A 27,434-nucleotide genomic window follows, 5' to 3' on the forward strand; every position below is an offset into this window, starting at 1 on the left:
ACTACAAAAACTAAGAAATAGTCAATATTAGCTTCCGTATGAACCTTATTCGTCACTCTACAACCACTAGTTCGATGTGATCACTCTGAGGGGAGGGGAAGATATAAAAAACGTAGATACATCAATGCTACCCGTATAAAATTGTGATTTCCCTTTTTTCTAAGATTGGGGCCTGTACACCTTCAATCAAGAGTTACCTATGATGGTAATGTTAATAGTGTATTTTCTATTTTAATTCAATATCATGTTTGAGTGATTCAGGATTTTTTTTCAAAATTCTTGCAAATTTGCTTTCGTGAGGACAAATTACAGTTTATTTGAACTTGGATAAAATTTACCCTTCCGTATCAGTCTTAATTGGGATTTTTTTTTACCCTTCGTAATTTCTATGAAGAGATTTTTTGAAATTTTTGTTAATATGATTGTTTTTTAATAGGTTGCACTAACTGCTGCAGCCATGAGATAGACCATATGAGGTAAATAATTTTTATAAACAGTAAATATAAAGTAAAAAATATAAAGCTTAATATAATATAAATATATAATATAAATAATATAAAAATATAAAGTAAAAATATAAAGCTTCGGCCAGTTTGGTTGATTGTTGAGACTTCATTTACTTATATACGGTACTGTATATCGCACGCCATGTTTGAAGAACGGTCTATTGTCCTCTATGTAAGGGAGGGAGATCGAAGCCTCAAGCGGACTTTCTCGAGTCTAATTTGTGTGAGATTTTTCAGCTCAAACTTGACTGGGTTGAGACAATTGTCCCTCAAACCTTCCTTCTCTTGAGGGATCATATTTATGCTAAGAGTTAAAGAGTGAGAGCTTAGGTGTCACATTCTACTTATTTTGGAAATTTTTTTGTAAGATTGAGGACTAAATTCAAATGCTTACCAGTGAAAAGTTCCAAGTGGAATGGAGTAGGGAGCAGTGCCACTTGAAAAGTTGGAAAAGTGTGACATGAAAATCTTTTTTGTTTGGCATTTAATACCCCTACCAGGCGTTTGATTAGGAGTGAGTTTTTTTTTCTGGGATGGTTGCATCGAATCAATGGGAGTAGACTTGAGAGAAGGCTCATTCAAGTATCATTTTTTCAATTATACTTTCTTTTGGTAGCAAAATAATTTGTGCCTCAATCAGTTGCTTTTTCATTTACTTTTGGCCATAAAGCGGCAAATTGACGCAAGTGGGTTACAAACTAGAAACTAAGAAGCAGTTCTCTTATATTAAGGTTTATATACGCCCAATAAAATTGTGCCATTTTTAGGGTCACACTCACGGTGCTTTGTAGTGCCCGACTTCTGCGTGGGGGTGCGTTCCATTTTTCAGCTTATGCATGTGCAGTCTATCATTGCATATGAATAAACTAATTAAAACGGATGTAAGATAAATAAAATAAGCAAATTTTCTTTGATGAAAGTAAACGTGAAGTTAAAACATAAAAAAGAAAAGAAAACATCCTAAATTTTCGTGAAGCTGTCGTACCCTTAACTCTAATAGCTACGTATGTTGAAAAAATGAAGATATTAGACTATTTTATGATTGCAAATGGTAAAGAATGTGATTAAAGGCTCTGCTCTTTGTGCTATTGAAAACTTGCATTAAAATGAAGCGAAGTGTTTTATACCATCTTTCTTTCAAAATATTGAAACCTAAATATTTTATATTTTCTGCCTTAATTGATATATCATAGCCAATAAATCTAATTGATTGTAAATTTTCAAAAGCATTATGAAAAAAACCCACTTTTGAAAATGTGTGCTGTTTTCGTGAAAGCGCAAATTAAACTCTAGCAAAAATGTTGGAAGGGTTTGAGGTGGGAGGTTTTCATGTTTTGGGTTATACCTATTTTAGCTATTTTAGTTCACCTGCTAAAAAACTGTCATTCTTCCTTTTTTTAATATTTTTTTTTCTTTTTACTTTGTTTTATTCAATAATTCTTCAGTACTTTGTAATATAATATTGGAGAAATAAAGCCAATCAAAAAGCATGAACAGAAATGACTTAATAAGGTGTTTGTAACACAATGAAAAGGCAGAGCGACACCGAAATATTGTTGATATTTTATATGGTCAAACGCTATTATTACAAAGGCGTAAAGTAATAGTCTTAAATACGGGAAGCAGGCGAGTGTAACCAAAAAATTAGACTATAAATTTGTCGGACGATAAAATTCAGATGTATGGGCCTAAAACCTCTCCGTTTGGTTACACCTGTGAGCTCCGTTATTAGAGAACACATTTACTAAGGAATACTATATCTAGTTTAATTTTATCTTTATTTATTGTTGTTCAAAAAAAAGTCAAAAGAAAATAAATGTCTAGGCAACAAACAAAAAGAAGAATTGTGTAGACAGCCAACGAGTTCAAAACCAACGCTCTTCTTTAGTGTTATCGCAAACATTTGTCATTAGTCAGTTTATTTAGAAACCCGTTTTTGGAGTTCAATTACTATGTGTTGTGGTTCGCTCTTTACTAGGTTTTATTTTACAAGCACTCTAATTGCTGCATATAAAACAGTTGAGACAGTTCATGAAAGTGTGGGGGGGGGATGTATTTTTCGAAATCTAGGAGGGGCTTTTGTTTTTTTTTCTCTTTTTTCGTTAAAATACAAAGAAGGTACTTTTTGAAATCAAGGATGGGAGTAAAAAAAAATCCTAATAGAAAGTGCTCCTCTCCTCAAAGTAGTGTCAATGATTTAAAATAAGTTGTTTTTTTTCTTGATGTCACTTGTTTATTTATTGTTGTATATATTGTTATTCAACCAGCAAAAATAGACTTTTCAACATTTATGTAAGGGCTGTAAACGTTGACAACACTGTAAAGTCTGAACAAAGCATTAATCTTTTATAAGGTTGCTTTTAAAAAAAAAATATACTGGTATTTTTATACTTTTTAAAATTAATGATTAAAATAAAAAGAATGCTTTTTAAATAAAGATGCTGTTTAAAAAGAAATGAAATTGCGTTTCCGTGTTTTAAATGTAGATAAAAAGATTTGTTTTAGGATACCAGGTAAAAGTCATCTATCTTTTCTGAAAACAGGATCCTGAAAGATTAGTAAGACATCGTTAAATGTTTATGTAGATAAAATAATTTATTTATTACACGTTTCATAAAAAAGAAAATTTAAAACGATAATGAAAGATGGAAGAATTCCTCTCAGAATCTCGCTAAAAGTCGAGAAGAGGGGTGATTACACAGTTGTACTAAATACACAGAAGCAACAAGTCATCAGCGTAGTAGTTTCCTTCACCGTATGCACTTTTTATTTAGACTTCGTTAGCAACTTCTGAATATCTTCAGTTTGGCACTTATAAATATTATATAACTTAGGGTTATTTACATAACATAGGACTTCAAATTGAAGGCAACTGAATGCCCACTTTGTTTTTTGGCTTTTCCATTCCGCGTTGTTGTTTTGGATGATGTGAATAGGGAATCGTTTAGACCCTCGGAGTCACTTCCGGCGTGACCAGAGCTTACTCCTGAACTTGCTGATTCACCTGAACTGTGACGTTTCCTTCTTGAATCTTCTTTCGGAATGAAACCGATAATCCTTGGACTTTGCACCGAATTAGCCCTGCTTACTGGTGGTTTTTTCGTAATTTCTTCTTCAATCAAGCTGAAATTGTCAGCATCATCGTCGTCATCGTCATCAAAGTTGAGGTGGTCATCAATGGTCATTTTATTGCCAAAGAAAGTCATTGTCATTCCGTATGACCGAATTCTTTCCAATACCTCTGGTGGTATATACCGGTAATCTGTGTCGTCTCTATCGTAAAAGGAATCATGGCGAGTGGTGTAGCTAATCTCACTGTCAATATCACTTGCTGCGTCACTTATCCCCTCTGAGCAAAAGCTATCCGTGTCAAACGACCTGTTGCTGCTGTATTCATGTTTAGGCAACGTAGTCTTCCATGAAGTACGGGACACTTTTTCTATTTGGCTTGTTTCTTTAAAGGTTGGCCAGTGAATAGGTGATTTATGGGCAGTGGATGCGGGGGCACTGTTTGTTCTTGAAATAGCTGATCGATTTGTACAGGCTCCTCCCATACGATTTATCGAGTTAAAATTGGTAAGATTAGGGGATTTCTTCTGGGTACCATAAGTGTCGAATACGAGTGGCTGGGATTGTGTGCTATTTTCAAACATACTTCTTGCGTTTTTTACTGTATCTTTTTTTGGAAGTTCTTCTTCTTCAACTAATTTATCTGACACAATTATCGGTTTTTTAGAAGAAGCAACAGTCTCTTCATTGGAACTTCGCTGTTCTAAAGTATTATGTTTGATCGGATTAGCGGTATTATGCGTGGTAGAAGAAAAACTCAATTTTCTTTCTTCTAGTTCAACTGAGGCAGGTCTAGATGTCCCGCTAAAAACTTGTGAAATCTGCCGTACTGACACCTTTTCAACGGGCTGTTCAAGAGTTTCTTTTGGTGGATCATGGTTCATTTTTGTTAAGTTAGCTGCCAGGTCTTCTTCGGTTGTTTGAGTTTCCTTGTCTACCAGAGTCTGAGTTTGTTTGTCCACCATTACTTTACTTTTAATGGTTTCAACTTTTGTAATTGTTTCTTTTGATACAGGCCTACCCTCAATGATTGGTCTTGGAATTACGTTTCCATTTTCGTTTGATGGTTTTGAAACCCCATGTGCTCTTATATCACGCAATAAGCATTCTCTTGGGGATATTTGCTCAAACTTAATTTCTGAGTGAATTTCTTCATTTTTAGTTAGATTCTGCTGAACTCTAGCTGGTTTTGGCATAGTTTGAGGTGGTGTTTTAACTGGAATTTTCGACACCGGTACTTCTGGAATTGGTTCAAGTTCATTTATAGGCATCATTGACGCCAATGACATGCTTCTTCGGATCTGAGGAGGCTCGTGTGAAGTGTTCAGTCTATATACAGAATTGGAGCGACGCATATCTGAATAATCGTGGCTGCTCGTTGTTCTTTGCAATCGTCGGTGCTGTGACCGCCCACGTGGGGTGCCAGCATCTTCACCAGCACCAGTTTCAAATAGCTTCCGAAGGGATTTTGTAACATTCCCTTGGCTTAAATCATTTATTTTATGAAGGGCAACACTTGACCCATATTGTCTTTTTATTGGCACGTTATCGCTCACCATTTTATCTAATCTGTTTTCACACTTGTCCAGTAAAAGTTGAAGATCTTTTAAGCTTTTCTTCAATATCTCACTACGACTGATGGAACGTTTATCCTCCCACGACAAAGTGACAGGATCAGTAAGCCTGAAACAGAAATACAGATTCAAACAAAACTCGAAATGCACGTAGACTGAAGTGGTCTATAAGGTTAACGAAGAAAAAAAAAACTTTAATAGTTTCAAGGTTATTTTCTTAAACAACATTGGTCTGCCATAACATAAATACTGCGTTATACTGCGTTTGTTAGTATCCGTTGATGGCAGTTCATATTTGTTCGGATTTTATGCAAATCGCGGATATTGGCGAATAACTCACTTTATTGTTGAAGGGTTTTTGATTTTAATGCTTTTAATTTTTGCGTCTTTTATTGAATTTTATTAAATTTTTTGTGTTTTTTTTCATTGTTTTTGTTGTACTTTCCGCCTTTGTTTTTTGGTTTTTGCATTTTTTCCTTGATCATATTATTTTGTTCGCGCTGAAGAAGAGAGGCGGTTGTTCTCTCGAAATATTCGCTTTCTGTGTTTTCTTCAGTATTTTCGTCTGGCCTTTAAAACCCCAATTTTTGATCGTTTTCTTTCTTTAAGTTTCAAGGTTTTATTGCTTTACATTTTCTTTTTGTTTTTTTATTCCGTGAAATTCTTGACCTTATAGTTCGTGCTTCTTTATCGACAAATGATTTCTGCAAGCAGTTTACTTTTTATTTTGTTATTCTTTTTACGTTTTTTTTTGTTACTGTGTTTTGTTTCTTAATTATTTTTTTTTTTTGGATTTGTAAGAGGATGTGGTACCTTAAAGAATCTTCCTATCTCATCCATTATAAACTTTTTGGTTATATGGTCAAACCGTTCAGAATCATTTGAGTGATCTTGTCATAACTTATAGGTCTTGGATAAGAGATTCGAATAAACGAGAAAAAACTAAAAGCCGAGTCCTGCTTTTCCGGAAATCTTGGAAGAAACACTTATCTCCCGTTCTGTGCCGAAACAGAGATATTCAGATTTAATAAAACTTTTATCATTAAAAAGTTTGAATTGTGTTCCAAAAAACTAAATTAATAAAATAAAATAGAATAAAAACAATTATTATCCAAAATACCACGTGTTGTTAACACGGAGGAAAAAAAACAGACAAAAACAAAAAGTCTAATCCCACAACGATAAAAAGAAAATTAAAAAATACCATTGAGTAGCAAATTACAGAAAGGCACTAAACACGCTATTTGTCGAATTGAGCGACTTTTTACACCACAAGCTCTGTTTCGTGATGGCTTTGATTATCCCTTGTAGAGAAACCAGGCTGCGTTAACCCAAGATGGATTCCGGGTAAGAATTTGGCCAAAACACAGTAATTACAGTGCCATCTAATCAAAAAAGTGAGCATACCCAAGAGAGACGACAAAGCAAGTAAATAGTGTATTTTTTTTTATAATTAACAAATGGGTCACAAAAACGATAAGAGTTGAATCTCCATATAATGGTAACAACACAAAAATAAATATTACCATATTGCGTTTCTCAAATTAGCGTCTGCAAACGCATTATATATTTTAATCTTTACTTAAAAATAGTCAGCACACGACATTATGAATGACAACATACTGAACATTCAGCAGTTCAGGGAAGGTGTTGAAAGTGTTCACCATAAGCTTTGATATACGATATTGTAGACCTCAAAATACTTGTATTTCTTAAAACTATCGCTACTTCATTTTGTGATTTTTGCATCGCTAGGTCATTGCAATTTATCGCTAGTTCATTGCAATTTTGCTCTGAATGTTTGTTTTGCGGCTTAATTCTGGAAACGCTTGTTATTGGTCAATGAACCACCCTTCAACCACGCTTAAGGAGGCCTAAGTATGATGCGAAAAAAGTAGCTTTTTTGCACCGTTTCAGGCTTGCTAATTCGTTCAGACTGTTATTCATGATATTCTTTATTTACCACTTTTAAACACATTGGTGATTTACTCTTCTTGAGTTTTTTTTACTTCTATATTCAGACCGGGTCTTTTTAGATCTCTAGGTAGAAAAAAGGCAGCTAAGAAGCAATACTAAAATAATGTAGACTGGTCTCATAAATTTTAGTATTCATTTTCCTTGTTTTTGATCATTTTAACGTATAGCATAGAGTAAATTTGATCTCAAATTCTTAGTTCCCAGAAGAGAGTATCATTAAAGTTGTAGCCATAAATGGCTTTTTTGGTACTCTCATTAAAAAAAATCCAAAAATAACTAAAACATCCCTCTCCTTGATTTTGAAAAATAAATTCAGTATGGTGCGAAAATAGTCACTTTTTCATGTTTTTCATGGCTTACTAATTTATGTAGGCTGTTATTCATGGTATTCTTTATTTTACCAATTTTAAACACATTGTTAATTTACTCTTCTTTAAATGTTATCTTGTCCACTCTGTGTATACGGCACCGATATAAGTTCAAAGTTGCGCTCGAGAAACGGCCAGTCGGCCACTTTATTAAACGCAGTTGAATTCTAAGGGATATTTTCTGTCCTATAGGCAATAGTTTTGTCTTTTTCTTGTATTTTAAGGGATATATTTGCGACTCTATAAAGTAAAGAATTAATCAAATATTTCGGTGCTTAAACCTAAAAAAAAACTGTATAAAGAGTGGACTGAGTCAGCTTTGCTTTTCTGATGGGTTCAAGTGTATATAAAATCTTAGAATTTGTCTCTGTCCGTTTGTACATACTGCACCTAAGGAAATTATGCTCTCTTGTGAGATTACAGAGAGAACAAGCAATACTGAAAGGATCTTGAATAGCAATAGAGAAAATCTTATTTCCTTATTTCTAGGATCCTGACGCCATGAATCTTGTCATAAAAGGGGATTGGGAAGAGGATTGCAAAGAGATTAAAGCTAATGAATGTTCTCTAGTAACTATCAGAATGATTAATCTTCTATGTAGTGAGTTAATCGTCGGTAATCGGTTAAACGCTGGAATAGAATAACCATAGGTGGGGTTGCAGATTCACAAGAATTTTCCGTAAGCCTCTAGGCGCCACAAAAGTCTTTTTGTCCAAGCATATGACCGCAAATACAAGACAGCTTTTTCCGTCGTAATCGTACAAGATTGGAGTTTAAACAAAAATTTGACGCTTTTTCTCTTTTCTCTAACCAGTATTGTTTTCCAAAATTTCATTTTTTTAAAAGTTTTGTCCGCAGTTCCTTTCTGTTATTTCCTTAAAGAAATAAATCATCTATCTTGTGCTTTGATGGTAGCTGTTGCATTAATCTTCAGTGTAAGTAATTGAACAGCATCAAACCCAGGTTTTCGGTGATAGATGACTTGGTGGCAGTTCCTCGAAGCTTTCTCCTCCTCTTGAATAGAAAGTGAGCAAGTCAGCTTATACTTCTTCCGAGGATGATCAACATTGCACGCCAAGAAGGACTTGAATACCGTGCCTGTTTCGTTTCTTGAAGGCAAAAAGTACCAATACCCAATACCAGAGGCGAAAAAGCCACAGGTCAGATTGTATCAAAATTTGGATCCGACGACGCCATGGTGTCGAACCGAAAATTTGAATTTGTAGCCAAAGTCTCCGATGATTTGCGGTAAATATTACAAGGGATGGGCGAATCTGACATTTTAAATAGGATTACGTTTTTTTCATTGGTATTCTGTAGGTTTTGTAACTCGCTCTCTTATCCATAGACAGAAAATTCTGTGTATGTACGGAAAATCCATAGAAGTAAAAACTGATGCTTGCAAATGGTAAATGGTACCTTGGCAAATGATCAATGCAACAGACAAGGCTACGCAGTTTAATCGCAGAATTACTGTAAACTGTAGCAATGATAAGTTTCCCTTTTCAGTGCTACAGTGCTACAGTGCTTGCTCATAAAAACTTAATGACTATCAACTAATTGAGCTTTTTAATATTATTGAATTCTTATATCTTGTTCCTTAATAGTCAATGCAATAAAAAAAAGACTGTAATACTCTGTTTAGGGATGGAAAGATAAGAGATCAAATCACTATGGCAACGATTCCCTAATTCTACTAACTATCAATTATCCTATTAACTTCGGTAGATCGTACAATCAGAAATAAGCTTTCAGAACTAGGATATTAGAGGTTATAAATAAAACGTTCGATGAGGGTTCTATTCGAGAAGATTTTCAGCAGAAACCGTTTTTATGACAAGATTCATGGCGTCAGGATGCTAGAACCTTGGCGTCTATTATTCCACTAAAACTATTTATCTAGATTTCCTCTCTAGGGCTGTTTACATCCTCTTTTTAGGTGGCGTCCAAGCTACAACTGACGACGACAAAACAACATAGGCAGAAGTTGTAATGAATTACCATTACAAGTCAGGCTGAAGCGAATTTTATCTGAGCTAATAGAGGTCATAAATAGGATTTATAAACATTGAATAGTTCCTAAAAGTTTTTCAGAGAACATGAAAATGGCTTTATATGGGGAAGGTGGCGCTGTTTCTGAGTCGTTGGGGGGGGGTGTCTTAAATGACTAATTTAAGCCATCCGTAAATAGGATATTAACTCAAATATTTGCAGCAGGTTTTTAATTGAATAGCAGAAACGTAGGTACTTATCTGAGGTAAGTTCAGATATATTGAACAAGTGGTTTCCTAAACCATAAAACAGGTTTCTTGGTCTGGAAAAATTGTACTGTTCGCCTTTTTTAAAGTTTAAAAATTTTATTTTTATAGTTACACATAGTAGTCGCCTGTAGTATTTCAAAAGGTTCTATGTGACAATACATGAATTTTTCTGGAAAGTAAAAAAAAACTAAAGAATATGTTTTGGGCTATTGGATTGTTATTAACAAGCAGTTATTTGTACGGAGAAGCTTATTTTAGGCATCAAGTATACATTATTCTAGACGTCGCAGATACTTCACAAGCTGTATTTTCTATCTATTTCTATGAAAGAGAAAAAGCGATATAGCGTATTTCAGAAAACCAAACAAGATACGGGAAAATCAATCGATGCAAGAGCTTTCTGAATCCAAGAATCTAAGTCTATCTCAATTTGATAGAAAATATCACAACACTCTATCTAAATTACCGTAGTCATATTCTTCTATCATTTAGGGATCCACTACAGATATTATTCTGCTTTCAAGCGCCCCTTTATCATTGTGTGAGCACTACGCCGTTTTTCCATTGCTGACAGTATAGAATGAGAGGCTGCTTTATGACAGTGTAATTGCATTAATATTTGCACTTATTTAAGAAATATAATTTTCTTTGCTAAAGTAGCTTTGATATTTGTCATTATTATTACTATATATTTTTTTTTAATTGTGAAGAGAAATTCTTCTCATGCAACACCCCACGGTCGTGTGCAGTCCACCCTTATCAAAGGGTGGTTGCCCACTTTCCACCACCTTTTGAATGTCTTGAAGCTCCAGTCATTCTGCCTCGCATCGCACACCTCAGCGATGCCTGATAAACTTCCGCCAAACGTGGTACATGTCGCTTGGTGTACATGTTTCTTGAAAGTGGATAATCCCTCCCTCAGCAATGGTACCCTTTGTATGTATTGTACTCCGCCACCTATTGTATGTCTTGAAGCTCCAGTTCTGTCAGGCATCGTACACCTCAGCGATACCTGATGCATTTCCACCAAACCCGGCACGTGCCACAGTGTGTACATGTTTTTTGAAAGTGGATAATCCCTCACTCACTAATGGCACCCTTAAGGATAATTACAAAGTCGGTTATTTTTTCAACTGTAGCCAAGAATAAAAAGATTTTCTTATTGTAATGCTCCTTAAATGTTTATTCCTTATGACCTCATTCAGTTATGCTTCCTTTCTTAGAGTTAATTGTTCTGGAAAGCATGCAAATTCATAATTTTAAGGGTTATTAATCTAACTCTTAGTAATTATATAGGTTAATTGCCAGGATGGCGCTGTATATTTCAAACTGTAATTCTTAGGTACTCAATCACGTCAACGGGCTTTGTTTTCAAGTTTCATTTGGTGTATTCAACCTACCTACTAGTCTGCTTAAAAAAAAACTGTGTATACTTTCTTCTGGTCGCCTTTTTGACCTTTTTGATCCCTGAAATTACTGACGTCTTGTGTTCCAGTTTGCAGTTTAATCTGTGTCAATTGTCAAATGTGAAGAAAGAAGGATGAAAATTCCATGGTAATTTATTACTGTGTAAACTAGTAATTTACTACATGGTAATATTACATTTAGTTGTGGTAATTTTTGTCTCAAGTATTAATTTTGAAACAGCTTGAAAATCAAACAGTTCGTGGTAGAACTGGTAGGTAAGGAGCGACCCGGCTCAAGAGTAACCGAAACTCTAAAAAGAGAGATTTTGGTACCAATAGACACATCAAAACAATCGAATTTTTATGCTGATTTTAAATATGTAAGTTTCATCTAGTTTAGTCTTGTCCATCAAAAATTACGAGACTGAGAATATTTGCCTTATTTTCGATAAAAGGGGGAAACACCCCCAAAAAGTCATAAAGTCTTAATCAAAATCACATTATCCGATTCAGCGTGTCAGAGAGCCCTTCTGTAGAGGTCTCAAGCTCCTATCTGAAAAAATGTGGAATTTTGTATTTTTTGCCAGAAGAAAGATCACGGGTGCTTGTTGTTTTTTTGTTTGTTCTTTTCCAGGGGTGATCGTATTGACCCAGTAGTCCTAGAATATCGCGAGAGAGCTCATTCTAACGGAAATTAAAAGCTCAAGTGCCGTTTTAAATGATCAAAAAATTAGAGTGCAACTAGGCTCCCTCCCACGCTCATTTTTCTCTCAAAGTCATCGGATTAAAATTTTGCCATTTGCCAGATCAAAAAATAGTGATTTTGTTCAGCATAGTCGAGATACCTTATAACTATGTCTTTGAGGACGACTTAATCCCACACAGTCCCCCGGGGAAGAGCTGTAAGTTATGAACTTTGCCCATTGTTTGCATATAGTGTTGGTTATTGGGAATTATGGGATCGGGGGAGGGGGTTACGTGGTAAGATCTTTCCATGGAGGAATTTATCATGGGGGAAGAGAATTACCATAAAGGGGGGACTGGATTTTTCAGCATTATTTAAAAAAACAATGAGAAATTAAATACAAAAAGTTTTCAACTGAAAGTAAGGAACAACATTAAAACTTAAACATTCAGAAGATATAACGTATATCAGGGGGTTCGTCCCTCCTCAATACCTCGCTCTTTACGCTAAAGTATTCTTTGTAATTTCAAAAGAGCTATTCATTCTAATTAAACGGCCTTTGTGATTAAGGGGCATTCTTGAAGAATTGGAACAAAATTCGAACTTTAGCGTAAAGAGCGAGGTATTGACGAGGGGGCGAACCCCCTCGTATACATGATAAAATATACGAATATAGAAATTCGTTGCGTAAGTTAATTCGTGAGTTACGTACATTTATTACTAATGAAAATATTCGTAAATAAAATTTAAAGTTCTAGTGGGCTTTTTTAAGTAACCAAAAAAATTGGAGGGCAACTAGGCCCCTTCCTCGCCCCTTTTTTCTCGAAATCGTCCGATCAAAATTTTGAGAAAGCTATTTAGCCAAAAAAAGTAAAATTAATACGCAAATTCAGTTTTAATTTTTTTTTACGGTGAGCCAAAATCAAAACCTGCATAACGTTCAGAAATTAAATTTCAAAAAACGAGTTTTTTTTAACTGAAAGTAAGGAGCGACATTAAAACTTAAAACGAACAGAAATTATTCTGTACATGAAAGGGGCTGTCCCATCCTCAACGCCCCGCTCTTTCTGCTGAAGTCTGACTCTTTCTCACAATTAAATAAAAAAAAACTAGTTTTTTTAACTGAAAGTAAGGAGCGACATTAAAACTTAAAACGAACAGAAATTACACCATATATGAAATGGGTTGTCCCCTCCGCAATCCCTCGCTCTTTACGCTAAAGCGTTTAATTGTTTTAAAAAGTAGAATTGTGGCACGGAGTCAAACTTTAGCGTAAAGAGCGAGGGATCACGGAAGGAACAACCCATTTCATATACGGAGTAATTTCTGTTCGTTTGAAGTTTTAATGTCGCTCCTTACTTTCAGTTAAAAAAATTAGTTTTTTTTTATTTAATTTTTGAACGTTTTTGAATTAATGCATGTTTGATTTTGGCTCTCTGTACATAAATTATTAAAATGAAATTTGTATATTAATTCTTTTTTTTTTGGCTAAATGGTTTTCTCTTAGTTTTGATCTGACGATTTTGAGAAATAAGGGGTGGGGAAGGAGGCCTAGTTGCCCTCCAATTTTTCGGTTACTTAAAAAAGCAACCAGAACTTTTAATTTTTAACGAGCGTTTTTATTAGTAAAAAATATGCATAACTTAAGAATTAACTTACGTAACAAACTTTTATATTCTTATATTTTTATTATGTATACGAGGAGGTTTGTACCCTCGTTAATACCTCGCTTTTTACACTAAATCGTAAATTTTGTCCCAATTCTTTAAGAATGACCCCTGAATCAAAAAGGCCGTAGAATAAATAGTTGTAATTACTAAAAATACTTTAGCATAAAGAGCGAGGTATTTATCTCCTCATATATACCTCGCTCTTTATGCTAAAGTATTTTTTAGAACCCCTCATATGCGTGATAATCTCTGTTCGTTTTAAGTTTCAATGCTACTCCTTACTTTGAACTGAAAAAACGTTTTCATGTTTATTTTTTCATTGTTTTTAATAATAATGCTAGAAAATCCTGCGCCCTTTTCATTGAATTTTTCTTCCCCCATGAAATATTCCTCCAAGGAAAGATCCTCCTACATAGCCCCCTCCCCTCAACCCCACCCCCAACCCATATAAATCCCCTTGAAAACGTCTGTACACTTCCCAATAACAATTACTGTATGTAAACACTGGTCAAAGTTTGTAACTTGCAGCCCCTCCCCAGGGATTGTGGGGGAGTAAGTCATTCCCAAAGACATAGTTATTATGGTTTTCGACTATGCAGAACAAAATGGCTATCTTAAAATTTTGATCCGTTGACTTTGGGAAAAAATGAGCGTGGGAGGGGGCCTAGGTGCTCTCCAATTTTTTTGGTAACATGAAAATGGCCCTAGAACTTTCCATTTCCGTTAGAATGAGCCCCCTTGCGACGCTCTAGGACCACTTGATCGATACGATGACCCCTGGGGAAAAGAAAAAAAAGCAAATAAACACGCACCGTGATTTGTCTTCTGGCAAAAAATACGAAATTCCACATTTTTATAGATAGGAGCTTGAAATTTTCGCTAATGGGTTCTCTTATACGCCGAATGCGATGTTGTGATTTCCGTTAAGTATCTATGACTTTTAGGGGATGTTTCCCCCTATTTTCCAAAGTAAGGCAAATTTTCTCAGGCTCGTAACTTTTGATGACAAAGATTAAATTTAATTAAACTTATATATTTAGAATCATCATGAAAATTCGATTCTTTTGATGTATCTTTTAGCATCAAAATTCCGTTTTTTAGAGTTTCGTTTACTATTGAGCCGGGTCGCTCCTTACTATACAGTTCGTTACCACGAACTGTTTGATCTACTTTTTAAAACAATAAAAAACGTTAGCTTAAAGAGCGGGTTGTTGAGGAAGGGACAGCCCCTTTCGTATACGGAATAATTTCTGTTCGTTTTAAGTTTTAATGTCGCTCCTTACTTTCAGTTGAAAATTTAATATAAGAAAAAGACTAGCAGAAGTTAGAGACAGATCTAACTGATTATACTATCGTTTTTTTTTACCTTGGGGGAGGGGGGCATTTTGATTACTGGATTTACTGACGTCTGCAGTTATCATTTTTTAGTTGTCAAAAGTGAAGAAAGATGGATGAAAGTTCCATGGTAATTTATTACTGTGTAAACTAGTAATTTACTACGTGGTAATATTACATTTAGTTCTGGTAATTTTAGTCTGAAGTGTTAATTTTGAAATAAATAAATGGAAAATCAAAAGTTCGTAGTAACGAACTGTAAGTAAGGAGCGTCTCGGCTCAATAGTAACCGAAACTAAAAAAATATAATTTTGATATCAGTAGGCACACCATAAGAGTCAGCTTATTATGCTGGTTCCAAATTGATAAGATTTATCAAGTTTAGTGTTACCCATCACAAGTTATGAGCCTAGGAAAATTTGCCTGATTTTCGAAAAAGGGGAAAACACTCCTTAAAAGTCAAGGAATCTTAATGAAAAGCAAACCATCAGATTCAGCAAACCATAGTTTCTGCACTATTCAGAACTTTTGGTATGTTTTATTTACATTCAGTTGTAAATTATCCATGACAACATGCATCTTCTTCCCCATGTAACAACATTTAGGTGCAACCAAAGCCGTAAGCGGCTCATTCTACATTCCGCTCAGAACAGCAAACATGTGATGTAATTTCATTGAAACTGAAAACATTGCAGCCCAAATAGACATTGCAGCCCAAAAAATACATTGCAGCACATTGCAGATTGCAGCCCAACAAATACATTGCAAACATTACAGCTGCAATAGACATTGCAGCCCAACAGTCAATAGACATTGCAGCCCAAACAATTCAATACAGGCAATTCAACACAATCAACCCAACGGGCATCAGGGAACACTAAATGCGCGTTTGAACACACTCAAAACAATCAGAATCGCGCAATTGACTATTCCTGAGAAAATGAGAATTCCGTTACCGACGTGGTACCCTAAAGGGGATATGAAGCTTTTAAAAATTTGTGGCTGCGTTCATTTTCACCAGTTACAAAAAATATATCACGCACAAGAGCCAAAGACTATGAACATGTATTTAACTAACGAAGATGTGACATGTGCTATGGCACAATTTGACCAAAGCTGTTTATTAATTATTTATCTGACGGTAAAAATGAAGAATATTGGTGAAAGCGGATGGTTAAAAATTTTAACTTTATAACTTCCACATTCTGATGTTACAAAAAATTTTACTGGCGGAACCAAAGAAAATGTTTAACTAAATAGTATGTAACACATGCTGTGTCAGATTATGACCAAGGCTAGCAACTAATTATCACCAATTTTCCCATGAAAAAAACTTATTTTATGCTTATGGAAATTGAAAGCTTGACATCTTTAACGGATGGACAAATTTTTTACTAGCTACGGAAAAAAAAATGCGGTCATGTTATCCGTCTTTATGGAATATGTTTCGCACAGATTTTTCAGTAGATTATATCTTTTCGTCATGAATGGTTGTAATTCTTTTTAGCATGAAAAAAAAGAAGAAAAAAACTTAATTCGTAACTTACTGTGAAAACGGTATTTGCGTCGCTTTGGTTTTTTCTTCTCTATAGTGATTGCCAAGAAATTTCTGGTCAAATTTTTCTTCCCAAGTTTTTTCAATTTGTGCTTCTTCTGAAATTACGCCTAAGCTTAATAGCTTGTGAACTCTCTTACCATACATTCTACGTTAGCCAGCTTCACAAAGGTCTCCTGCAAAGGTTAAAACGTAAAAATCTCGTTTAAGCTAATGTCACCACAAGAAAATGTGCTTTCCGCCATATTGGCTACGAAGCCGGAGAAATTAACTTTAGTACAATTTAAAATTCTTCCTTACCTCATTGCTAAAGATGCATTATCCCATTTACCTAAACAACTAAATCTCCCATAAAGTTGTGACCTATCTAGATCATTTTCTTGGGCCAGAAATGTCAGTTAGACAATTTTCAACAACAAAAAATCTGGCCGATTTCGAGAAAAAAAAATATGTACATATATGCACACAATTATTGCCTGCCTAATAATTTTAAAAATTTTATATAATATTAAACAACAATAACAATGCATGATCAACTTTCATTTTCTAAAAAAAAGACCTCATTGAATTTCAACGCTCTAATTATATCCTCACTGTGCAGTCGTTACTACAGGGGGGCTTGAACTCCAATCCCCCTTTTCAAGTGAAGAGTCCCGTAGGTGCTGCAGTGTAGTAACTGTTGATTGAAGATGTATTATCATGTTTAATGTTGTAATATGTTTACAATATTGACACACTGACGAACATTCTCATCCCATTCTTTTTTAAAAGCTTGTATTTAAGCCCTTCTGCCCGTGGTATTCCCGAGATTTTATTTCATTTTTTTTGTTCTAGCTTAGTTTAGGGCTCTTTGCTTGTATCACATATTTAGTAACTCTATTTTAGGGACTATAGTCATTGTGTATTTATGCTGTCTAGCAAAGTTTTTGATTCGCACAAGCGGCTATTTCATGACAGAAATACCACCTAGAAACAGAGGGACTGCTTGTGAATAATGTTGTGACTCGAAAACTTCTTTCTGTTATAAAGGTAAAGGTAAAGGATACGGCATTTAGACTTCACAGTCCTTACCGGCGGTGCTGATCTCCGTTTCTTGGCCCTTCAGCCAGGAAGTGCAATGGGGGGTTGGGGGCCAGCCATCCTGTGCTTTCGCACACCCTTCCTGTTTACCTTCCCCAGATTTCTCCAGGTACCCATTTAGAGCTGGGTCGACTCTGGCTAAGCTTACAGGGTCACACCACTGACCCCCGTCCCAAACCGAAGAATTGGGAACACCGGGATTCGAACCTGTGTCCTCTCAGACAAAGGATCCCGAATCCAGCGCACCAACCCACTCGGCCAGGATTTGAGATTAAATAAAAAAAACTAGTTTTTTTAACTGAAAGTAAGGAGCGACATTAAAACTTAAAACGAACAGAAATTACTCCGTATATGAAATGGGTTGTCCCCTCCGCAGTCCCACGCTCTTTACGCTAAAGTTTGACTCTTTGCCACAATTCTACTTTTTAAAACAACTAAAAACTTTAGCGTAAAGAGCGTGGGACTGCGGAGGGGACAACCCATTTCATATACGGAGTAATTTCTGTTCGTTTTAAGTTTTAATGTCGCTCCTTACTTTCAGTTAAAAAAAACTAGTTTTTTTTATTTAATTTCTGAACGTTTTTGAATTAATGCATGTTTGATTTTGACTCTCCGCACATAAATTATTGAAATGAAATTAGTATATTAATTTTTTTTTGGCTAAATGGCTTTCTCTTAGTTTTGATCAGACGATTTTGAGAAATAAGGGGTGGGGAAGGAGGCCTAGCTGCCCTCCAATTTTTCGGTTACTTAAAAAGGCTACTAGAACTTTTAATATTCAACGAACGTTTTTATTAGTAAAAAATATACGTAACTTAAGAATTAACTTACGTAACAAACTTTTATATTCTTATATTTTCATTATGTGTACGAGGGGGTTTGTACCCTCGTTAATACCTCGCTCTTTACACTAAATCGTAAGTTTTGTTCCAATTCTTTAAGAATGACCCCTGAATCAAATAGGCCGTAGAATAAATAGTTGAAATCACTAAAAATATTTTAGCATAAAGAGCGAGGTATTTATCTCCTCCTAAATACCTCGCTCTTTATGCAAAGTATTTTTAGAACCCTTCATATGCGTAATAATCTCTGTTTGTTTTAAATTTCAATGCTATTCCTTACTTTCATTTGAAAAAAGTTTTCATGTTTATTTTTTCATTGTTTTTTTTTTTATAGTAATGCTAGAAAATCCTGCGCCCTTTTCATTGAATTTTTTTCCCCCATGGCATATTTCTCCAAGGAAAGATCCTCCCACATAGCCCCCTCCCTCAACCCTACCCCCAAAACCAAAAAAATCCCCCTGAAAACGTCTGTACACTTCCCAATAACCATTATTATATGTAAACACTGGTTGAAGTTTGTAACTTGCAACCCCTCCCCCAGGGACTGTGGGGGAGTAAGTCATCCCCAAAAACATAGTCGTTAAGATTTTCGACTATGCCAAACAAAATGGCTATCTCAAAATTTTGATCCGTTGACTTTGGGAAAAAAATGAGCGTGGGGGGGGGGCCTCGATGCCCTCCAATTTTTTTGGTCACCTAAAAAGGGCACTAGAACTTTTCATTTCCGTTAGAATGAGCCCTCTTGCGACATTCTAGGACCACTTGGTCGATACGATGACCCCTGGGAAAAAAAAAAAAACAAAAACAAAAAAACAAACAAATAAACACCCACCCGTGATTTGTCTTCTGGCAAAAAATGCAAAATTCCACATTTTTGTACATAGGAGCTTGAAACTTCTACAGTAGGGTTCTCTGATACGCTGAATCTGATGGTGTCATTTTCGTTAAGATCCTACGACTTTTAGGGGGTGTTTCCCCCTATTTTCCTAAATAAGGCAAATTTTCTCAGGCTCGTAACTTTTGATGGCTAAGACTAAACTTGATGAAACTTATATATTTAAAATCAGCATTAAAATGCGATTCTTTTGATGTAGCTATTTATATCAAAATTCAATTTTTTAGAGTTTTGGTTACTATTGAGCCGGATCGCTCCTTACTACAGTTCGTTACCACGAACTGTTTGAAAGGCGGTTTGAAAACAAATCAGATTCTAAAAAGGCGGGGTTATTTGTGTCTCCAGATGTAGAAAATAATATGATTGGCTTGCGAAAATATGTCCCAGGTGCAAAATGCAATGAAATTGAAGCAATTTTTTTTTTTTACCATGGAATTGTAGGAAAGTAGTATCTCTTTTTCTCGTGGTAAACCCTGAATTGGAAAGATACTGCTTCGAACTTTAATTTGAAGAACTCTTGGGATTTGGCCTTAGTGTTAGAATCTTGGCTCCTGATGACACGCTCAAACTACTTAAGCTACTATTAATAGAAGAAACGCTAAGTGATGTACGTTAGGTACATAACGAACTCAAATAACTTCCCAACTTTCAACTTCCCTGCGTACAGACCTGCTCCGATTTATCCACAAAATTTATTTTTTGGAAATGACCTGAATGCCGGCACATGTGAGGTTAGCCATGATCAACCGAAGATGTGGGTTCTTCTCGGTATTTCCCTTTTCACCTGTCTAGGCATTTGTGTTTATAGTTTGTGTGAAAAAGCAGGGTGCAGACAGAGAGAGATGCGTTTTTGTGATTACCTGGAAGTAGTTGCCTGATCTATAGAATGCGCGGTAAAGATTTCGCTGTTCATATTGACTTACGAATAAAGTGAATATATCCCTAAAGGCCATTTTTATGGTCTTTCTGAATATAATATTCGCTTTTCTCGGAAGTTCAAGTATAAGTCCTTTTATGACCTTTGGAAATAGTAGGCCTAATATCACTCTATATTTTTTGGATATAAAAATAGGTTATAAATAAATAAATAAATAAATATATTCGCAAATTTGATGGCAGGCCGTTAAGCCTCTACAAAACAATCTTATTTGCATTTCTTCTAATATTTGTTTAGTTATAATGTTAGTTATAACATTTGTTTCAAACTTAAATAATTAATTAACTGTAAAATAATAATCGATTGAAAATTAAAACTAATGAAATAATAATAATTAAAATAAATAATAATAATTAAATGATCTAAATAATAAATTAAAAGAGTTAAACCATACATTATGAATTAATTAATAGATTGAAACTAAATGAAAATTTTGCTAAATTTGTTCTGAAAATTTTGTGCGAGACAGGAGGGGAAGGGAGCGCTAATCAATATTTTCCCCCAGGCGCAAGAGAGGCCAGAACCGCCACGGAGTAGAAAAACTTGTGATCAAAAACATACAGCACAACATTGTGATACACTTACGTGTACGGTCACTTTTTCTTACTTTAGGGAATCGGGAGTATTCGGTAGTTTCATCCCAACTCCATTCACGAATAGAAAAAATTGGCATATACCCATTAAGAAGTTGAACGGAAAAAGAACAAGTGCAAGACCCCCCTCCCCCTAGATTTAATATATATATATATATATATATATATATATATATATATATATATATATATATATATATATATATATATATATATATATATATATATATATATATATATATATATATATATATATATATATATATATATATATATATATATATATATATATATATATATATATATAAGTTATGATGGTAAAAGCTAAAGTTAGGTTAGATTATGTTAGTTTAGGTTAGGTCAGGTTAGATTAGATTACGTTAAATTTGATTTTAAATATCAGAAATGGGTTAAAAACCTAAACTAAGCTAACCTGCTCTAGCCAAATCGGTGCTTGTGCATTATTCAAAACACACTCAATTAATGAAGTTAGGTTCTTTCGTGAAACAAACTACGATGGAGGTACATTTAAATTTAATATTTTATATATATATATATATATATATATATATATATATATATATATATATATATATATATATATATATATATATAGAGGTGGTTAAGTTATGTATTTGATGTAATGCACACACAAACCTCCCCCCTCCCACACCTAATGTGCAAATATATAGTCCAAACTTTTGTTAAAGCTAATGAAATAAAACAAATATGATGAAAATATAATACTTTATTAGGAAAATTGTAAAATTACAACTTAGAATTATGTACCCAGAACGCAGAAATGTCAGGCAAATCCCGAATCTTCATTTAAAAATCCATTTTCAGACACTATCTTCTATGAATATGCGTAGCAGATTAAATTCTGTTTTGTCTTTGTGGTTATGAAACCGGATTTTCTCAACAAAATTCTTGAGTCTGAATTGAACTGAATCAATTGAATAATGAACAAGTACCAAATATTTAATTAAAATGTACCTGCATCGTAGTTTGTTTCACGAAAGAACCTAACTTCATTTATTGAGTGTGTTCTGAATAATATAGTGCCATCAAATCTATCCTAACATAACCTGTCATCATCAAACCTTGCATTAAATTGAAAAAGTTGACTGGCAACGCTGACTTAATCGAAGGAGAAAAAAAGATATTTCGGACATTCACTAGTGAACGTCATCATTTACCAATTTGTGGACATTCGTGGTGATATATACATTTTAATGTATATATTAAAATTCGCCTATAGGGCGAAACCCTATAGGCCAGTGTATTCTCCTGATGAGCCCTTGTGTTGGGTTGTTGCCTCTGAATTATTTGTCTTTATTATTTTTTCTATTGTTTGGTAAATGACGACTTATACTTATTGACGACATGACTGCCTGTCCATGGATTATTCTTTATGGTTGATTGTGTTTGGCTATGCTGTTTGACCTATGTGATTGTATGGATGAGTAGGGTTAAGGCCTCATTCAAGTGCTGGTCTATATTAATCACTAATTTAGGAAAACAGTCTTCCTTTTCTCCTTCTGTCTTTTTTTTTTTTTTTATGTGTGTGCTGTTGCATTGGTGATTTCTCTTTTCATGATATATATATATATATATATATATATATATATATATATATATATATATATATATATATATATATATATACGATAAATAACAATTCAAATAAGGATAAATAATTTTATTACACAGTGAAAAAACAATACAAAAATACTGGTTGTCTTGATCACATCTACACTGACCGCCATCAGCAGGTACGCCACGAAATACCCAGTTTTTTTTTGTTTTTTTTTCACTATTTAATAAAAAGATGTATCCCTATTTAAACTGTAATTGTCTGCGATGGAAAGGCAGTGCGGTCATCAAAAATACATATATTGTTAACTTTTAAAAAGCTTTCAGCAGAGCGCAGGTTCAACTTCAATGTAAAGAGCTCAAGTTTGAGTACGGCGTCCCCTTGATATTTAGACTAATTTTCGTTTGTTTTAAGTTTTAACGTGCACTGTACTTTGAATATTGGCTTAAGAACGCAACACTCGAAGATGTGGGTACTTTCCCCTTGAAAATGGGTACATTAGTTTTTTTTATATCTGAAAAAGAATAGGTGTTCATATTTTTTTGCTCCAGTTTGAGTCAATATTTTATCTTTTTTAAACAATCTTATAAAATATAAATATCCTACAAAAATACAATCCCATACAAATCACAATCCCATTTTTCTAAAATCTTGTACATTTCTCGTGCTAACTTTTGATAGGTAGCTCCAAGCTTAAAATGGCTTGTGTATTTCAATGACCCTATAAATTCAGTTTTCTGACACCTATTATTTTTAAACTTCCGTTGTTTAGATTTTAGTGACCGTTGACAAGGGTTGTTCTTTACTTACTGGTGATTACCACGAACGGTTTGATTTCAACCGGATATATCCTCCCTAAATTATTAACAGGATCTTAGCGTTTGGTTTCTGCTAGACGGTGCCATTAATGTCGAATATCTGATTGTCCCAATTACGCCCCTTCCCATGTTTTTCCTATGTCTTATCAAGTTTTAAGATAGCAATTAACACTTGTTTCGATATAGCAATGCACGTTATTTTGGTTCAAGGTTAGGTCAATCTTGTGTAGAAGACCTGATTTCTATTTTTAGTCTTGAGAAACGTAAGTGTATGTGTTTGTCATCGGTAGATTGGACACCGTTTAGGGATGGGCAATGACGATTGTGACCTCTCTTGCGGCTGGGGAAAAATATTTATTAGCCCCTCCCCCTGTCTCCCACAAAATTTTTGGCCAAATTAAAAACAACTAATTTATTAGCAAAAATTATTTTTATTAATTAATAATTTATTAATTAGCTGTACTTATTTATTATTCCCTCTACTTTATTAATAAAATCTCAAAATTACAAAATGATTATAACCGTTAGATTATTTATTTGAAATTTTGCCTCCCAAAAAAATTTTGCGCCCGTGGTAAGTGCCCCATCAGTTCTTCACGTAAAACCGACTCTGGGAATTGGACACCGTTTAGGGATGGGCAGTAGCGGTTGTGACCTCTCTTGCGGCTGGGACAAAATATTTATTGCCCTTCCCCCCTGTCCCCCACAAAATTTTTGGCCAAATTAAAAAAAAATTATTTATTAGCAAAAATTATTTTTATTAATTAATAATTTATTAATTTACTGTACTTATTTATTACGCCCTCTACTTTATTAATAAAATATCAAAATTACAAAATGATTATAACCGTTAGATTATTTATTTGAAATTTTGCCTCCCAAAAAAATTTTGCGCCCGTGGTAAGTGCCCCATCAGTTCTTCACGTAAAACCGACTCTGGGAATTGGACACCGTTTAGGGATGGGCAGTAGCGGTTGTGACCTCTCTTGCGGCTGGGACAAAATATTTATTAGCCCTTCCCCCCCTTTTGGCCAAATTAAAAAAAAATTATTTTTAGTAATTAATAATTTATTAATTTACTGTACTTATTTATTACGCCCTCTACTTTATTAATAAAATATCAAAATTACAAAATGATTATAACCGTTAGATTATTTGTTTGAAAATTTTTCCCCTAAAATTTTTGCCCCCGTGGTAAGTGCACCATCAGTTCTTCACCTAGAACCAACTCTGGGAATGGGAGACTATTTAGAGATGGGCATGGGCGCCATGGGATAAAAATTATTGATAAAATTTTGGTTGTTGAATTATTGATTGTCGTAAGGTTATAATAGTTATCACATGGATAGATTATTAACTAGGCCCATTATATGGTAGGATTAGAAATACATTAATACGAAACCATCACAGAGTAGCTTCTGCTCGGATTTATGAGAACACTCTTTTAACTTCTCATAGGCTTTATGTATTTCTTCACTCGGTTCGTTTTTGTTCTTTTCTTTCTTTCTTTTTACTTTCAAAACTTATCTTCAAAATGTGGCAGTTTTTACTTCCAATTTGAATATTGTTCAATTAAAATAGTTTTAAGATTATAAAACACTTGTTTGGACATAAGCAATGCACGCCATTTGAGCTTTCAAGGCTAGCCCAAGTTTTCATGTAAAACTTGGTTTCTGTTTTTTTGCTTACTTAGTTAAAAGTAATGTAAGTTTGAATGTTACGGATCGAAAGTTTGGGCCTAATTTGCATTAACCAACAAACATTTTTACTATTCATCATATAGGTATTATTATTCATTTTTATTTATTCACCAGGCACTCATTCGTAACTAATAGCATGGTATAAGCGGGAAAAAGGAAACAAATCCATTAATCTGAAACATATCAGTCTGAATATAGGAAATAAATGGTATTCAAACCCTTTTAAAACAAATATTGCCGAAAGTACGAAGTTTTCTATTTCTAAATTGAAAACTATATGTCTTGTTTTTGAAGACGAAAAATGATTGTACATAAGATTCTAAAACATTGAATGAAATGTATTTGGAATTCGGGAAATTTTATTAAAATTATTCATCCCCCTTATTTTTATTTACTTTATTTATTTTTATTTAATTGCTTTTATTTTCACTTACTAATTGTTTTCTTGATACCGGAAATGATTTGCTGCTTGGATTTCAATGTCTTGATATATTAGATATTTTACGACGGAGTAACCAGGCAATAGAACCTGGTGTCATGGGCGCCCACACGCTGAATTTTAGGGGGGGGGGCTTACCTGGTCTAATCAGAACTTCCAATGATGCGTAATTGAAAACTCAAAACAAAAATATAAGGCAGCGTCATTTAGCCAGGGGGAGGACTGGAGTCCCGTCATGTTCCCCTTTATGGGTGCCCGTGCCTGGTGTGGCATTCAACTTGTCACCTGCCTCCTCTTTGGATTTTTAAAATGTATACTCATTTAAAATATAGTTTGAAAATATTTTATACATAGTGTCCTATTAGCATTATTATAACATCAATATTATTATATTGTATATAACATATCTTAGCCAAAAAGCCGAGAAGTGATTTTCTAGAACTCTTTAAAATACTTATATCGCGGTTGCAGCGTTAACCCCCTCCATAATGGGGAAATATATATCCCAAATTTTATGAATATATGCTCAGTGAATTCCCGCTGCTTGTTGCCGCTAACGCTATTTTTTTCCCGTGAAATCAACATGAACAAAAGTTTCAGCATAGCCTATGGTAAATTCATGGAGTATATGATTTGGGCCATATATTTTCATTCCAGGGGGGGGGGTGTTAATTGATTTGTTTTTAGGAATGATACAATTAAGCGTTTTAAAAAAGTTAGTGGTTTTCAAAATTTGACCAACCACTAAAATAATATCCATTTCAACTCATGTTTCGTTAAATATTCCCTTAGGGTAGGGGTTCTCGTAATAGGTCTAGAGGGTGTTCCCTGTATATATGTTTGCAGATTCTTTAGTACCATTAATAAGAAAGGGGAAAAATTATGCTATTGAAGCTGACAATAGTCTACGTACCATGTCTGTGACTGCAACTATACTCCAATAACTCAGCTTATCCTTAATGAAACTGTTTAATTGGCTATATGTCACTGACTGGAATTGTCCTGCACAAGTTGAAGTTTGAAGCTGTTGTTCCAAAGCTCTTTCACGTCTATAGATTAACTAATGGTCCGGGTCGGATTGCACCTAGGTTCCCGAGTTAACTTTGGAGCTCAATGCTAAATTTGCTGCCAGCCACCCAATGAAAGTGAGAGGCCCTTTACATATGACCGCTTTCTCCGGTTTGCTGGTCTTCCAACAAGAAGGTGAGACCCCTAGTGATACAACATACCAACAAATATGCCTGTGCTTTTTTTCAAGGTCAAATTGTCGAAGGTTAAACCGTTTTTAGCAAATTGAGGGCCGGGCAGGTGTACCTGCTAACTAAATAGATTTATTATGGGCTTAAAAAAATGAATCTTAATCATGGTTGCAGCAGTAGCTGGAGCTTAGCAAAGAGCGAACCAAAGCCCATAGTGACTAAAAGTTAAAAACGAGCTTTGAAAAAAAATGCCTAGCGAAAAAAAAATTGCCATCTGACACTGATTAAGGAATGCTAAATACAAAAGTAAAAGTTTATAGCAAAAAGAAATTTATAATGATTTTAAAAAAACCGAAACCCCTCGAAAAAGGCGTCACAACAAAATAAAAAGGATATCATTGGAGTCAGCATGGTTGAAAACCTTGTACAGGGAAATCACAGTCCCCCTCATTGAACAACAAACAAAATCACTTTTTTGCATGGATTGCACTGATCGGTCTCCCGTTTCTTTGTTTTCTGTCTTTTTTTTTAGAATACTGGGCTACCAGAACTTCATACGGAGATGCTTAATGGCTCGTTCAAAAGCTATTTCTCATGTGTACTTGGTTTTTAAAAATAAACTTCCATCTGCAAGTGCCATATGTCACGAAAATTGGCACTTGTTGTGCCATTTCTCAAGGGGTGGCGCTAGTGGGCTACCAGAACATTATAGACATACTAGCTGTTGGGGTGGCGCTTCGCGCCACCCCAACACCTAGTTGGTGGGGGCGCTTCGCGCCCCCCCCAAGCCCCCCCGCGCGCGTAAGTCGTTACGCGCCATAATAGTTACGCGCCATTGTAGTTGTGTCCCTATGTCCCACCTGTGAATATAGATATATATATATATATATATGGTTTTAACTACGTAAAACTTGCGAATATACAACA

General features: G+C 34.6%; 2 protein-coding genes across 2 annotated transcripts in view; one reads left to right on the forward strand and one right to left on the reverse strand.

The window, feature by feature from the left end:
* LOC136032273 (calcium uniporter protein, mitochondrial-like) overlaps nt 1–27,434 on the forward strand; it is a 183,860-nt gene that overhangs the window by 27,000 nt on the left and 129,426 nt on the right. The window lies entirely within an intron of this gene.
* LOC136032272 (uncharacterized) lies at nt 3,083–26,472 on the reverse strand. Its single transcript, XM_065712529.1, has 3 exons — nt 26,222–26,472; nt 16,400–16,583; nt 3,083–5,258 (listed from the first exon to the last, which is right to left on the reverse strand). Exons 2-3 carry the CDS (start codon nt 16,552–16,554, stop codon nt 3,347–3,349), a joined length of 2,067 nt encoding a protein of 688 aa, XP_065568601.1. The 5' UTR covers nt 16,555–16,583; nt 26,222–26,472; the 3' UTR covers nt 3,083–3,346.

Source organism: Artemia franciscana, chromosome 10, assembly GCF_032884065.1.
Source record: "Artemia franciscana chromosome 10, ASM3288406v1, whole genome shotgun sequence".
Classification (NCBI taxonomy): Eukaryota; Metazoa; Arthropoda; class Branchiopoda; order Anostraca; family Artemiidae; genus Artemia; species Artemia franciscana.